Genomic DNA, 15,000 nt, shown 5'->3' with positions numbered 1-15,000 from the left:
GGCTGAGTCGTGCGCGCTGCAGTCGCTCTGAAGCTTTGGTGGTTCTCCTCTTTCAGAAAAACGTGTACGGAGCCAGTGTGATCATATTTGAGGGCATCATGTCTTTTGCAGACAGAGAGCTTCTGGAGGTGAGGACGTGTGTCTCTTCTGAAGCCTTCCTGAGTGAGAAGAAGTTATCTCTCACATATCTGAACCCTGTTTCCCCCTCCTGCAGCTCCTGGATATGAAGATCTTCGTGGACACGGACTCAGATATCCGTCTGGTGCGGCGGCTGCGCAGAGACATCGGGGAGCGCGGCCGCGACATCGAGGGCGTCATCAAGCAGTACAACAAGTTTGTGAAGCCCGCCTTCGAGCAGTACATCGAGCCCGCCATGAGGCTGGCCGACATCGTGGTGCCCAGAGGTGACGCTTCTCCTCCAGTCCTTCATGTTTGTTAGGAGCACACAGAAATTCAACATTTAGACATTCATGTGAACAAGTTGAACAGGAGAGAAGTCACCTTTTCTGCTAAGCAAAATGATCTGGAGAAATACTGTATGCTTTGAGAGGGTGCATCACTTTGAAAGTTGCAGCTGCAAGGAATTGTGGGACAGCTTTACCTCCTTTCCTTTCCTAGAGGATGCTCCGGTGTTCCCTCAGCTATAGGATATAATAAAGGAAGCATTGAGGCTCCTTTCCTATCATCCAGAGAAACAGCTCTTCTCACGGCAGACTCTGAGGTCCTTCCGGGTCATCTCCCTCCATCAGGAGTCATGACACTTGAACCTGAACCCTGATGTGCTTCTTTCAGGTGGGGGGAACATGGTGGCCATCGACCTGATCGTGCAGCACGTGCACAGCCAGCTGGAGGAGGTGAGCAGCGAACACACTGAGAAAGCATGAGAGGGGGGCGCCACCATGTGTCAAAGAGCTGTAACACGAGAAAGGAGAACATTCATTTCATTCATACGTTTATAAGTTTTGGTTTTGCGTCAAAGTGCACCAGGAAGGCAGAAATACACCTCAAGCGTTTGGAGATCAAAATGAGCTAAAGTAGAATTCACTTTAGATACCATTACAGGTTCAAAGCATCAGCAGGAGAGTCTCTGTCCCGCCCACAGCTGCCTCTATATCAAAGTGTTTGTATAGAAATGCATGGTGTTAGTCCCGCTCACTGTCTTTACATTCTCCCCTCATTGTATCCTCTCTCTGACCCTCTCTGTGCAGCGTGAGCTCAGTGTCAGGTATGCTGCAACCTGTTCCTAATCCCCCCCCTGTGGCTCATTGGTAGTGGAGCTCAGTGTGGATGTTTTGTGCTTTCTGCATTTTAAATAAAGCCTTCAAACCTTCAGTTTGTGCTTCTGTCTTCAGGGCGCTGCTGGCGTCGGCTCAGCAGAACCAGCCGCTGCCGCAGACGCTCAGCGTGCTGCAGAGCACGCCGCAGGTCAGGGGCCTGCACACCATCATCAGGTACTCTATGCTCTTTAACGCTCAGTGAAACACAGACAACATCCAAGATGCTGTGATATTTAAAGCTCTTCTCTCTCTGCAGGAACAAAGAGACCAGCCGGGACGAGTTCATCTTCTACTCTAAGAGATTAATGCGGCTGCTCATCGAGTACGCCCTCACCTTCCTGCCCTCTCAGGTGGGTCAGAACGTCATACGCTTTATTTATAACACAGAGTACAGAGTTTTATACAAGAACATATAGAAAAACTAAGTCTCAGAGTTACACATAATACTGCCGCTTAGAGATGTCCCGCCCCTTAGCCTATCACGTGCCATGTGTTGGAGCACTAGCCAATGGGAGTGCAAGTGTTACTTAGTGCAGTAAAATCAGGAGTCCATGACTTAGTGCAGTAAAGTCAGGAGTCCATGCATGAATTTCTGAAGTGTTCTGATTAATACGTGTGTGTTTTTCACTCTCAGGTGTGTGTAGTGCAGACCCCGCAGGGCGAGGAGTACGAGGGCCGCCGGTACCAGGGGAGAGGGGTGAGGGGTGCTCTTTTTCTTCACTTCCTGTTTTCCCACGTCCGGTTACTTCCTGTCCTCACCCCCCCTGCTCCTCTCTGCAGATCACAGGCGTCTCGGTGCTTCGGGCCGGGGAGACGATGGAGCCGGCACTCAGGGCCGTGTGCAAAGACGTCCGCATCGGGAAGATCCTGATCCAGACCAACGTGGACTCGGGAGAACCAGAGGTGCAGAGAGAGAAACGAGACCAGATGTTTTCTACCAATAAAACTCACAACACTCGATCAAACTGAAAAATAAGACCTTTTTTGGACCGTTTTCCCCCCCCCTTTCTTCCTCATGATGTGTGTCTCCGTGGTAACTGTCCACCCTGCTCTTTGTAACCATGGTAACCTCTCCTCCCCATCTCCAGCTGCACTACCTGCGTCTGCCCAAAGACATCAGCGAGGACCACGTGATCCTGATGGACAGCAGCGTGTCCACCGGCGCCGCCGCCATGATGGCCGTCCGCGTGCTGCTGGTTGGTCGTCATTCCATCACTGAGGATTTATTAGAGATATTGATTTAGTTATTCATCTGTGGCATCTGAAATTAATGTTCCCAGATGTAGGAGACTTGGACCATGTTGTAGTCAAAGTCTCCACCGTCTAATTTATAGGAGAAGAGACACGACAGGAGGACAGGACGGAGAATTTGAAATGGATAAATACACCTGGAAATATAACATCCGTAACCAATCTGAATCAGAATCCCTTTACTGGTCCCACAGAGGGGACATCTACGTTTGTTACAGCTTAGTGTTCATTAGGAAACATGCATACAAATAATGAGGGGTAAAAGTAGAAATAGAGAGTCAGTTAAATCAACTCCTTATTCTGGCTGGTTTCTACCCTGAGAGAATACCTGCTCCTGCAACCAAAGGTAGAGTTGTTTTCCTCCTGGAGTTTCCCCTTCCTTCAGATAAACGGGAGATAACGAAGCCGTGTCTTTGCTGTGTGACGCAGGACCACGAGGTGCAGGAGGAGAGGGTGGTGCTGGTGTCGCTGCTGATGGCCGAGCTAGGCGTGCACTCGGTGGCCTACGCCTTCCCCAAGGTCCGGATCATCACCAGCGCTGTGGACCAGAGCCTGGACGACCTGCTGCACGTGCTCCCGGGCATCGGTAAGACGTCATTAAAGCCTCTGCAGATCCCTCCTCTCTGTCCTCACTGGGTCTGCTTTAATGCCAGATAGAAACGTCCACGCTGTGCAGAGGATGAAGGATGACAAATGTTTGTGTTTCTACTCCACGGATTTCATGTCCTGGCAGATTCTAATTTTATGCTCGTGTGTCACTTCAGATTTAAAGCCAGCAAGCACTCTGCATCAGTGCTGCAAACAAACCGTCAGAGAGGTATTAATTATCTCGTTACATGACTTAGAATTAAGAAGTATATTCAATATTACACCAATAATTAGTCTCTGTAATCCCCTGAACAGCAGGACTCTTTCTGCATGTTTATTGATGCTTCTGTTCCTCAAATCCACTCGGGAACCTCACAGAATAAACAACATGTACCAAGATAAAATACAGACAAACAGCCGGACCTGGTGCCTGCGTGCTGCAAGAAGAGGAGATCAAAAGAGCAATTAGAAGTCCTTCTTACCGGCAGCAGCGATTAGGTGTATTTATGAATTGTATGTGCTCGCTGCTTTCTGTCTGCTGGTCTGACTCGTACAAGAGCATCTAAAGAAACTTCAAACCAGGACCCCCAATATCAGCTGCTAGAGCCGGGGCCAGTCGCTGCAGCCCCTCTGCACGTTTCAACTCGCTCTCTAATCAAAGCCCCGGCCGCCCAAAGACAACAGGAGAATGTAAACAGCAATGTGTGCGTTAATAACACGGAGCTACAGGATAAATGAAGTACTCTGATTGGATAACAGCCTCTAGTTAATTGCATTTTCGTAATTAAATCGCTGGTTTTACATTACCTTCTTTGTTTTCAGGGGACTTTGGGGACCGGTACTTCGGGACGGACGGTTCGGACAGAGGCAGCGACGAGGACCAAGAGCCGTCACACTGACACACACACACACACACACACACACACACACACACACACACACACACTACCTGTCACTGTGCGTCCTGCAACATGAACTGTGGTGCTCTTTACAGCAGCTGTGTGAGTGTTTGTGAGCGTTCACTTTCAGGTAAATGCAAGAACAGCACCATCAAAAACGCTATTATTTTATCCTGGGTCGCACCAGCTGTTGTTCTTAGAAAATACTAGAGAGCATTTCAGTTTTTCCAGTCGGGTTACACCAATACAACGTGTTTCTGGGACTTCAATGTAATATATAATAACAGCTGATGCAACCAACTCAAGGAAACCTCTACATTACGCTGCTGTGATGCATCGTCTTTATATATATTATGTTGGATTTTATATCACTGTTGCACAAATGTACATCTTGTGGTTCCACAGTTTGAATAAATCTTTGATACAGGGTAAAAGAAAACACTTTTTTTATCGCGAGGTCACTGAGGGTCATCGTGGTGTTAAGCAGGGTTCAGAATCGGCCCCTGTGATGCACGGTGCAGCCTGCAGGGGGCAGCAGAGGGCACGATTAGCCCCTCAGAGGGGTTTACAGTTAGTCTCTACAGGAGGAAGTAAAGCATCTACACATCTTCACTCACACGAGGAAACGGGTTGGTTCTGTTGGCCTCAGTGTCTGTTTTCAGTCACAGGCTTTCTCTTTGTGATTTTGCTGAGAAACGGCGGAGGAAAATAACCGTCCTTAATATATTCATTTACTCTTAAGTGTGTGGATATCTGAGTTCAGTGTTCACGATGCACCTGCTGGATAACACGGTGATTTATCATGTGTGTCTTACAGCTCAGAAGGAAAGCGTCACACCTCAATGTTTGCGTTTGTATCTGATGTTGATTTTGAGTTTTGCAGCCACGTAACTTCATGACTTCAATGATTATCTGAAGCAGAGTGTGATGGTGCATCTCAGGACAGAAGGAACACACCTCAAATTCTTTATCAACACAAGGTGAATGGCACTTTTGCTGCCATTGACGGAGCATTTTGTCCATGATTTCACTGATTAATCTGGTGATATGTAAATGATTTCTACTGCGACCCTGTGAGAAACCGCTGTGTCTTTACAGCAGGGAATAAACTCCTCTAAATGTCTTGATTTATTTAGTTAAATGATGTGGAATTTGAGTTTTGTAGTCACTGAAACATCCTTTTTAACAATGATATGAACCCACTGAGTCTGACTCACCTGAAGGTTTTCACTTTAAGGTAAATGTATGTTTATTGATGTCATTAATTCAGAGAGGCTTTCTGTTCTTGAATTCACAGATGAATCTGCACAGTAATGACACTAATGTAAATGTGTTCATTTCTTTATTGATTTAATCTGGTGCCAAATAATATTTATATGATTTATAAAGCACCAAAGAAATGCATAAAACCTGAATCTCTTTAACTCTACAAGATAAAAATGTTCATTTTAGAGTCATAAATGTACATTTAGCTGTCAAAGAAGAGGCTTTTGAATCATGATTTTACTGATTAATCAGCCTCCTCTCACACCTCATCACAACAACAACAATATGTATAATAACTCCTGTGTGTTTGTGTGTGTGTGTGTGTGTGTGTGTGTGTGTGTGTGTGTGTGTGTGTGTGTGTGTGTGTGTGTGTGTGTGTGTGTGTGTGTGTGTGTGTGTGTGTGTGTGTGCAGATGACACTGTGATCACGGATGTCACTCGACGCTCGCTGGATTCTCGGAGACAGCCGAAGACTCGCTCGCCCATGTGATGCTGCCTCAAGGTTAACCTGTTACCATGGAGACAGGCCGGCCAATGGGAGCGCGGCAGACGGTTGCGATGTCGACTGCAAGCTTTTTGTTTTAAGGGATGACCTATTTTTTTTTCTCCTTCCATCCTCCCCCCCCCCCCCACACACACACACACACACACACTCATCCACAGATACTCTGCCACATGTGCACACACACACGAGGGTGAAAACATGGCAAGGCTACTCAGACTCACACACATGAACACACACATGAACACACACATGAACACACACGGGCTTATTATGAGACAATGGGCCCCTGGGCACAGACATGCAAAAGGCCGTACCACCTTTCATTCAGAGGAGCAACACACACACACACACACACACACACACACACACACACACACACACACACACACACACACACACACACACACACACACACACACACGTTGCTTGGTGTTGTTATTTTGTGTGTCTCTGGTCCTGTTGGACTCTTTCCTGTCTCTTTGGAGTGTGTTGGGTCTCTTTTCAGCACTTGTGTGTCCCTATAGCTATGTTCCGTCTCTCTGTAGTTCATCTTAGCCTTTCTTTGTAGAAATGTTTGTCGTTCTGGTCGTTTTATGATCTATTTGGAGCCTCTTTGTAGCCACCTTGTGTCCGGGTGGTCACGTTGTCTCTCTTTGTTGTCATTTTATGGTCTATTTTTAGTGTCTTTGTAGTTCTTTTGTTTCAATCTGTGGACGTTTTGTGTGTTTTAGTGTCTGTTTCTGGTCTTTTTATCGTCAGTGTGTCTCTATAGTTATTTTCAGTCTCTCTGTAGTTCATTTGAGTCGTTTTATGATCTATTTGTAGTCTCTTTGTAGTCATCTTGTGTCCGTGTGGTCACCGTGTCTCTGTTGTTGTTTCGGTTCATTTTGTTGTAATTTTGTGTCTCTGTAATTATTTTTAGTCTCTCTTTGTAGGAATATGTCAATCTTTGTGGTCATTTGTGTCACTTTATGTTCTTTTTAGTCTTTCTGAATTCGTTTTGATGCCAAGTTTTTATGTCTCTTTGTAGTCATTTTGTGTCTCTTCGTAGTTTTTGTGTGTCTTTGTGCCTCTTTTGTGTCTCTTTATAGTCATGTTGTGTCTCTTTGTTGTCATTTTGTGTCTCTTTGTAGTTTTTGTGTGTCTTTGTGCCTCTTTTTTGGTATTTTAATGTCTCTTTGTGGTAGTTTTTACTGCTATAGTAATTGTGCATGTCTTCCTGGTCTCTCTTTTATACCTTTCAGCCGTGGACCTGTTCAGTAACTCCTCTAAGCACACGTGTTCATGTTCATCAAGGTTGTCCACAGAGGAAACAGCAGCCTTGGATTTAAGTAATATCTGATCCATATTTTATGAGAGTTTAGGTTTGTTCTAATTTTCCTTCGAGCCGGAGGCTTTTGAGACCTGAAGAAAAGGTTTAAATAAAAAAAGAAATCCTCTTTTGAAAACAGCAAGGTCAACTCTGCGTAGTATTTGAGAGTTTGAGAGTCTTCTCCTCAGTCTGCTGTTCTTTTAGGGTTTTAATAACTGACACTATGAGATAAAACATCTTTGTTTTTTAAAGTGCCACTTTATTACAAAAGTATAAACTTGACTGACATTTCATGAATAGTAATCTTGATATAAAACATTACAATCTTTTGCACTTTAGCACTTAAAATTACACGCTTTGTCGAGTACAAGACCCTGTAGTCTGAATAGCAAACACACAACATTAGCTGCCACATTAACCTCAGCGGGCCCCGGAACACACCGTGGCTCCATGGCTTCAGAAAACAACAGAAACACTGATCACATTGCAGCTGCTTTTTTGTGTCACAAGATAAAGTCATTCCAAAACACGATCAAACATGATAGAAAAAGATAGATTTCTTGACACTGATGATATATTTATTATTCTTTCTCTTTTGTAATGTACATACACATTGCATCAACATACAGTATAATCACATTGTTGGGGGGGGGGGTCCGAATGATATATATATATATATATAATCGTTAAGGATTTGTTAATTTGTGATGCTCTGCGAAACCTTTTGCTTCTTCTTTTTGTAATTTCTGCAATATTTTCACACTGATAACAGAGAGGAGCGAGTCCGTCGAGACAGCCGAGCTGATCCGTGTGAAGGCAGCGGAAATGTAGATGAAGTGAGGACTGAGCGGAGAGGGAGGTGTGTGTGTGTGTGTGTGTGTGTGTGTGTGTGTGTGTGTGTGTGTGTGTGTGTGTGTGTGTGTGTGTGTGTGTGTGTGTGTGTGTGTGTGTGTGTGTGTGTGTGTGTGTGTGTGTGTGTCTGTCTGTCTCCACCTTGCAGTTCTTTCCTCTCGGTGTGTGACGAGAGACAGTAATCTCTCCCCTCCGAGTCCCGATCCTCCTTAATCTAACTGGCTTTGTGCTCTACAGAGAAATAAAGCAACACACTTTTCAAAATAAAACTCAAAACAAAACAACCAACGACGATTTCAAAATAAAAACATTCATATAGAGGAACCACACGACAATGCTGGATTTTTTTTGTGATTTTTTTAAACCTTTTTTAGCATGCAACTTGTAGCAGGCAAAGTGCAGAAACAGGATCAACAAAGTAAAACACTTCATTTACAGACGGCAGTGGAGACAGAGTTCAGTCCGGACAACATAACATGGAGCAGGGCTGGGCGAGTCATCCGAAATACAACAGCACGTGGCGAGGACAGAAATCCTCTTAGACTTTGTCTCTTCCTGGTTTTAGAGGCTGATTACCAGGGGACTGATGGCCTTTTCGAACCTACAAGATGGATTCACCATTATTGTTAAACGGTGTTAGGGCGCACAATGATTAAAATACTTGCCCAAATTCTAACCTGAAAGTGGATTTACCTGCTCCGTGGAGCAGCTTTGAGCGGTGATAGACACTCTGTATAAACGTTTGGTATGAAGCTGTGTGAAGGACAGAGTGCTCAATATCCAGGAAGTGATGGTCAAACATCTTTTCACATGAAATATTTAGAGTTATTTTTATTGCCAGACCGCTCTTCAATTGGTCATTGAATCCACATTCCTGCTGATTATCTGTGGAGAAAATCTCCTTGAGTAAGTATTCAGTATTTGATATTTAGTGACCCCACTAAAGGTCAGTAGTACGCTATCGTCACATTATGAAGGTATTTGGTAAATCATTTCCCGGTGTTAGATCGCCCAGCCCCACATGACGGAGGGAAGTATCCGGTTGCTTTTTAAAACATGATGATGGTCTTAAATTAGACGAAGCTTTTTAGGAGGAATGCAAAATGTGTGCAATTTATTTACTTATAATACTCTCTTAATCGTTTCTCTTGGTCCCTGAGCTTTCAAGTATTTTTGATTAGTAATTCATTCCTTTTATTTCATTTAAATCCCGTCCTGAATCACACTGACTCTGCAGGAAGGCCTGCGCATGGTAAGTGCTACCAAAAGATTTCCCACAATGCTTTGCCTTTTCCCGCCATAACCGTCCTGCTAGGACCTTTTTACCCGCTATAATTGAGGAAGAATTTAGGCTCTTTACTTAATTGTGCTTAGCACGTTTGTCTCAGTAAGAAGTGCTACTGCCCCCCACAGGTGGCTCTGCGGGGGGCTTGTGCTCATTTCGTTTCTCTACCTTTGGATTCTTTGAAAGGTTTATAGATGGGACTTCAGTCCAGGTCATAACAGATCCAAATGTTTGCCCCGTGAGCCGGGGGGGGAGGCGACGTTATGACTGAATGTAAACAGTATGTGTGGGGGGGCATGGAGGGGCTCAGCGTCGGTCCTCTTCAGCTCCTGATGAGGGTCTCAGAGCCCGGTCACGTACATCTCCATGCCGTCGTTGAAGGTGAAGATGGTGGTGGTGCTGGAGGTGGCCGAGCCCTGCTTCAGGTCTCCGATGCTCTCGTACAGGTTCTCCCCCGGCAGCAGCAGGGCTTTGGCAGGCAGGTGCTGCAGCTGGGGGGTCTGCTGCGTGGGCGGGGGGGGAGGAGGCTGCTGCTGCTGCAAAGGCTGCTGGGATTTCTTCCTCCGCGGCCGCAGGGTGGCGCAGGTGTTGGGCGGCCTCTCTCTCTTCCAGCCTGCCTCCAGGTTCTCGTAGGCCAGCTCGCACTCCTCCGTCCCGATGGACTCGTAGCAGTGGTCGTCCAGCGCCCCCCCGATGGCCTTGCCCTCCTGCAGGGCCCATGTCTGCGGTTTGACCACAACGCTGAACCCGCCGTCCCGATCCCGATCCCGGTCTCCACGACCCAAGGTCCGGAAGCCAGGATTTCCTGGAGGAGACCCCGGCACCGCCCTCTTCTTCTTCCCAGGTTTACATACCTTGGAGTACATCTCAGCCACCTGCAGACACAAGCTCACTGAGAACAGACCGAAGGGAAGACGCTGACACTGTTTACACTTGGTTTGTTAAATCTAAGACTGAAACTAACGATCATTCTCTTCTGCAGATTAATTTATAGATTCATTAATTGATTGCTTGTTCTATAAGAGCAGATGCACTGGTAAAACATGAGAGGCACAAACTGGAGCTGGACTACATGTATTTAATATGGAATAGTGATTGAGTGCAGGGCAGTGATTTTGAGGTGTACTGTCCCTTTAAGAGATAAAGCATGCCGCTGCACAGACTGGAGCCTCACCACAGCAGCAGACGGCTGTGTATTCTCCACCGTGTGAGCACCCAGCGTTCCCAGGGCTTTATTTTGGTGCCCGAGCATCTCATCTTCCTCCGGAGGCTTCCAGATGTACTGCTCTCCGTTGCCCATAAACATCACCTCCTGTCAACAGAATCAGGGCACAGCTCGTCACACGCTCCTCCAGTACTTGTGAATATACACAACGTGCATTTTAAAGAACAGACCTCATAAAAGAAACATCAACCTCTTTAAACATGCAGAGTGAGCTGGTGTTAGATTCCCATGCAGTGGGGAGGAGGTTTTCCCTGGAAGGCGAGGCTTGTGAGGAACCATGTGCTCGGTTTCAACATGTTGCATCAGCCACAGCGAGCGGAGAGCAGACAGCCAACACGTGTTAGTCTGTGAACTGAGCGTGTTACTGAACCCGGGTCACAGAACATCGTGTAACCTGCTGGCCTCACACGGGGCACCAACTGGTCGCCCTCCATCAACCTGGAGTGGGGCAAACAAAGCCTGTACATCCACCGTAAAAACAGGAGAACATATGGAGGAGGGGACACCGCTGAGAGCAGGAAACACAGTATCACCAAGAACTACTTGAGACGTCTCCCTGCCCAGACTTCTAAGTAGATGCTAGCACATCACCAGGAAACTGCAGTTTTGGCAATAATTACGACCGTGAAGATCACCTGCAGCATCAACAGGGAGTCTGACGGTGATGCTCTCCACTGTACCTGGACGACACGGCGCATATTAATGTGGCACATGGATGCTGACAAAGAACTACAGAACAATCTGTCATGGCGTGTCGTTGCAGACGGAAACTCAAGAAGATCAGGATGGAGATTTGACCGAAAACTCAGACTCTGGGTATCTTCACACCACAAGAGTCGGTTCAGGTTTTGGACGGATCAAACTTTAGATTAGATATTTGGCTCATCATTTTTTATATGTGGCCAATATAAGATTCCAGTCTGAAGCAGTCACTGTTCTAAACAAACGGACAACAAAGAAAGAGGTCAAAAGTCAACTTAGAGGACTCAAACCTTTCCAAATTGATCTGCAGCAAATGCATGAGCAGATGATGAGTGAGAGAAAGAGCCAATTTAAATCTGGCTTTCTGTGGAGCAATAGCTGCTACTTGGGTATGGATGTGTGTGTGTGTAGTCGTAGCCAGGAGTGGTTGGATGACTACTTGTGTTTAAGTCTTTAGTTTCGATTAGATTTCCTGGACCTTCCGTTCTTCTGTTGCCCAGATTAATTTCGATATGCTTTCAAACACAGATCGGTAACAATGCAACTCCTCAACTGAAGTCACTGCTTCTCTACCTCCTGGTCTTCACTGTTTGTATTCACAGAGGGACTCTCACAAGCACAGAACTAGGATGAATGTCAATCTAGAGTGACTTAAAAGGTGAATGCAAACCAATAAGACTGGAGCATTGCAAGCCTGCATCTGATTGAGGAACAAGTAAGAAAGTGGTTCAAGATTTCAGATTCCAAAGACATGAACGGACTGATTTTGGTCATATCATATATCTCACTTGTAAGCGACAAGCGACCCAATTCAGCCGTTAACTTTTCATCTCCCCCTCCAGCAAACACTCCAGCTCCTTCAGCCCATAAACTGAAAGCTCCTCAACATTACGACTTCTGTCCCAGAAAGCAAGACATGTTGTTATTGCCTTTGCTTCGAGTCACATCTGACACAAGGTCAACAACAGAGGCAAAGCTTCCCATTAATAACCAGCTCGTGTGAGAACCTGGTTCCATTCAGGGTACATATAGACAGTGAGTAAACAATAACAGAAACAAAACACATCAAGTAGTCGTCTCTGCAACCAGACTGGCTCTATTCATTTGGCTTCATGCAATCCAGTTTTGAGCGATGCTTTTGATCGCCTCTGTAGGTTGGATTTGTATTTCCTCAATCAGATGAACGTAAATAAACTAGCCGACCACACCGTGACCGAGTTGTCTGATGAGAGCACCTTTGAGTGCAATCAATAATCAACCCCTCAATAATGAGGAGGTTAACTGTACTTTAACACAAACAGCCACATGTTAGAACCAAGTTTAGCTCAGAGACACTTTGAACAATCTTAACATAAGGTCCACTTACTAGCTTTTCCACTTTCAACTGCATCTCATGGTCTTCATCTGCGTATGGAGTTTGCCCAGTTGTCATGGAGATGAGATGCAGCTGAAAGCGCTAGAGAAAAGTGTTCAGTAAGTGCACCTCCATCCAACGTGAAACAGTGTCAATCAAATGTGTGTGTGTGTACCAACCTTTGGGAAGGCGGGCACGTTGAAGGCGTCCTGGTTCCGGCGGGGCAACTTGGTGCTGTGGGGGTGAGGCGGGGGAGGCGCCGGGTGAGTCGGCGGCGGGTGTCTCGGTGGCGGCACCGGTGGCTCCGCCATGTCCGTCCCGCTGTCCCTCTTCTGCGGCGCCTTGTCGGCCTTCCTCAGCTTCCGCACGCAGGCGTACTCGGCCGTCTCCGGAGGGTGAGGAGGGGGCATGACCTCGGGGTCGGGCAGCCCACCCTCCACGTCGCCGTCCGGGTCCGGAGGCGCCGGGGTGTTAGCGGGGACGGCGGGGGGGGCCGGGGTGTCCGTCTGCCCCGCCCTGCCTACCATGGCGTACAGGGCATCGTCAGTACGAGTGGCAGAGGAGCCCCGGCCCACCTCTGAGTAAGTGTGATCCCCGTCCTCTCCAGTCCCGGGGGGGATCTGGGGGAGCTGCCTGCCTTGAGAACGAAGTCAGAGTTAGACCTGCCGGGCAGCAGCAGAAGGTCCAGACTGTGGACCCAGCGTTGCCAGATATGGGACAATAGACTACCCTCACAGAGGCCTGGCGTTATCAGAGGGTGACTTCAGTCATTTAAGCGGATCAGAACCAGCTCTAAAACCAGAAGACGTCAACTGGTTTACAGAACGGCTTTTTGACAAGCCTAGAACTTTACCAACCTACGTTTCTTTGGTAGTCTTCGGTGAAAAAGCTCAGACCATTTGTGTAATAACCAACTAAAGAGAGCTGCAGGAATCAGTCCTCAAACCGGTTCTGTCTTTTTAAAGTCAATGTTTTAGTTTTCCTTTCTTTTGGGTAGATTCCCCAAATAAGGACTATTTTTAACTAAAGCTGGAAGATTTTAACCTTTGGTACTATAAAAAACCTGTTTCCCCACTGCTAATTTGTACATGTCTTATAAACAGCAGTTACTAACAAGACGACTAAATGTCATCAAGCCCAACATTAGCCTCCTTTAGCTTAGCGGTGGTGAGGTGAAGTCATGTGACCGTGCTGTAGTTCCTTTATAGCCCAACATTAGCCCCTTTAGCTTAGCGGTGGTGAGGTGAAGTCATGTGACCGTGCTGTAGTTCCTTTATAGCCAACATTAGCCCCTTTAGCTTAGCGGTGGTAACGTGAGGTCATGTGACCGTGCTGTAGTTCCTTTATAGCTCAACATTAGCCCCTTTAGCTTAGCGGTGGTGACGTGAAGTCATGTGACCGTGCTGTAGTTCCTTTATAGCCAACATTAGCCCCTTTAGCTTAGCGGTGGTGACGTGAGGTCATGTGACCGTGCTGTAGTTCCTTTATAGCCAACATTAGCCCCTTTAGCTTAGCGGTGGTAACGTGAGGTCATGTGACCGTGCTGTAGTTCCTTTATAGCCCAACATTAGCCACCTTTAGCTTAGCGGTGGTGAGGTCATGTGACCGTGCTGTAGTTCCTTTACAGCCTTTTTACTTGTTGAGATTGCATTTAAGATTGGGAAATCCTTAAAGGCATGTTGAGAATATCCTGCTGAATGAAACGTGTCGGTATCATAAAGTTTTATTTTCCCTCAATCTGAAGCTACATCATCTCTGGGTGATATTGATCCTACAGAGTGTAAAATTATTGGACTTATATGATATTTTTGGGACATCTGGCAACACTGGGGACCTTTTCTTTTTAGAAGCCTCTGAAAGGCACCATAAAACAGAACTCACACACACGTCCTCCTCTGCACTGGACCCACGTTAGTGAACATGAGCGGATATCTCGCTGACAGAGACAGAGCTGACGTTGAGCTTCGAAGAAACGCGTCCAAATCGTCTTCCTTCCACTGCAGTGGATCGGGACAGATCTGAAGCGGGACATATGCTTATATCCCTTCCACCGCTCTCAGGCTGCTGTCACTGAGCCACAAACACAGAAACCCAGCTCCCTGCAGACGGGCCATAAAGCTCCGGGACTGGAGTTGGCCGCTCGTCTCTTAAAGAGAGAGAGATGCATGTTCACAAACACAGTCCGGAGGAACGAGGCTGAGGAGGGGTGTGAGGCGGGTTCTGTTTCAGGGTTAAATGCAGTTTGGGTTTTGCATGAATTTAGGGCCGGATCAGATACGGATATGTGCGGTGAGACGACGCAAACTAAATGTTGATCTGCATTATTTTATGTTTGTAGTGTTGCTTCTGTGGACCCCAGCTTGGCATTAAAATAATAATAAATAATACTAGAAAAACAAATAGACTTTAGAAACTGAGAAATAAATGAATATTAATAAATAATAAATAATTTTAGAAAAACAAATACAATTCAGAAACCCATTT

At 46.3% G+C, this 15,000-nt stretch overlaps 2 protein-coding genes across 2 annotated transcripts in view; one reads left to right on the top strand and one right to left on the bottom strand.

The window, feature by feature from the left end:
• The window catches only part of uckl1a (uridine-cytidine kinase 1-like 1a), a 13,528-nt gene extending 8,512 nt beyond the window's left edge, over nt 1-5,016 (top strand). The window contains exons 5-15 of the mRNA XM_063905369.1: nt 57-128; nt 215-404; nt 793-854; nt 1,209-1,225; nt 1,353-1,451; nt 1,534-1,627; nt 1,912-1,974; nt 2,058-2,180; nt 2,366-2,473; nt 2,958-3,114; nt 3,939-5,016. Of these exons, the coding sequence (XP_063761439.1) occupies nt 57-128; nt 215-404; nt 793-854; nt 1,209-1,225; nt 1,353-1,451; nt 1,534-1,627; nt 1,912-1,974; nt 2,058-2,180; nt 2,366-2,473; nt 2,958-3,114; nt 3,939-4,015 (1,062 nt within the window). The 3' untranslated portion in view covers nt 4,016-5,016. The remainder of the gene's footprint in view (nt 1-56; nt 129-214; nt 405-792; nt 855-1,208; nt 1,226-1,352; nt 1,452-1,533; nt 1,628-1,911; nt 1,975-2,057; nt 2,181-2,365; nt 2,474-2,957; nt 3,115-3,938) is intronic.
• Nucleotides 5,017-7,744: 2,728 nt separating this feature from the next.
• si:dkey-70p6.1 (uncharacterized protein LOC570575 homolog) overlaps nt 7,745-15,000 on the bottom strand; it is a 17,191-nt gene continuing 9,935 nt past the window's right edge. Inside the window, 5 exon segments of the mRNA XM_063904432.1 lie at nt 7,745-10,110; nt 10,410-10,547; nt 12,696-13,165; nt 13,168-13,205; nt 14,342-14,369. Coding sequence (XP_063760502.1) covers nt 9,577-10,110; nt 10,410-10,547; nt 12,696-13,165; nt 13,168-13,205; nt 14,342-14,369 — 1,208 coding nt within the window. The 3' untranslated portion in view covers nt 7,745-9,576.

Source organism: Eleginops maclovinus, chromosome 1 (genome assembly GCF_036324505.1).
Source record: "Eleginops maclovinus isolate JMC-PN-2008 ecotype Puerto Natales chromosome 1, JC_Emac_rtc_rv5, whole genome shotgun sequence".
Lineage (NCBI taxonomy): Eukaryota > Metazoa > Chordata > Actinopteri > Perciformes > Eleginopidae > Eleginops > Eleginops maclovinus.
Note: the sequence above shows the minus strand (reverse complement) of the source record. Positions and strands in the feature narration are given on the sequence as shown.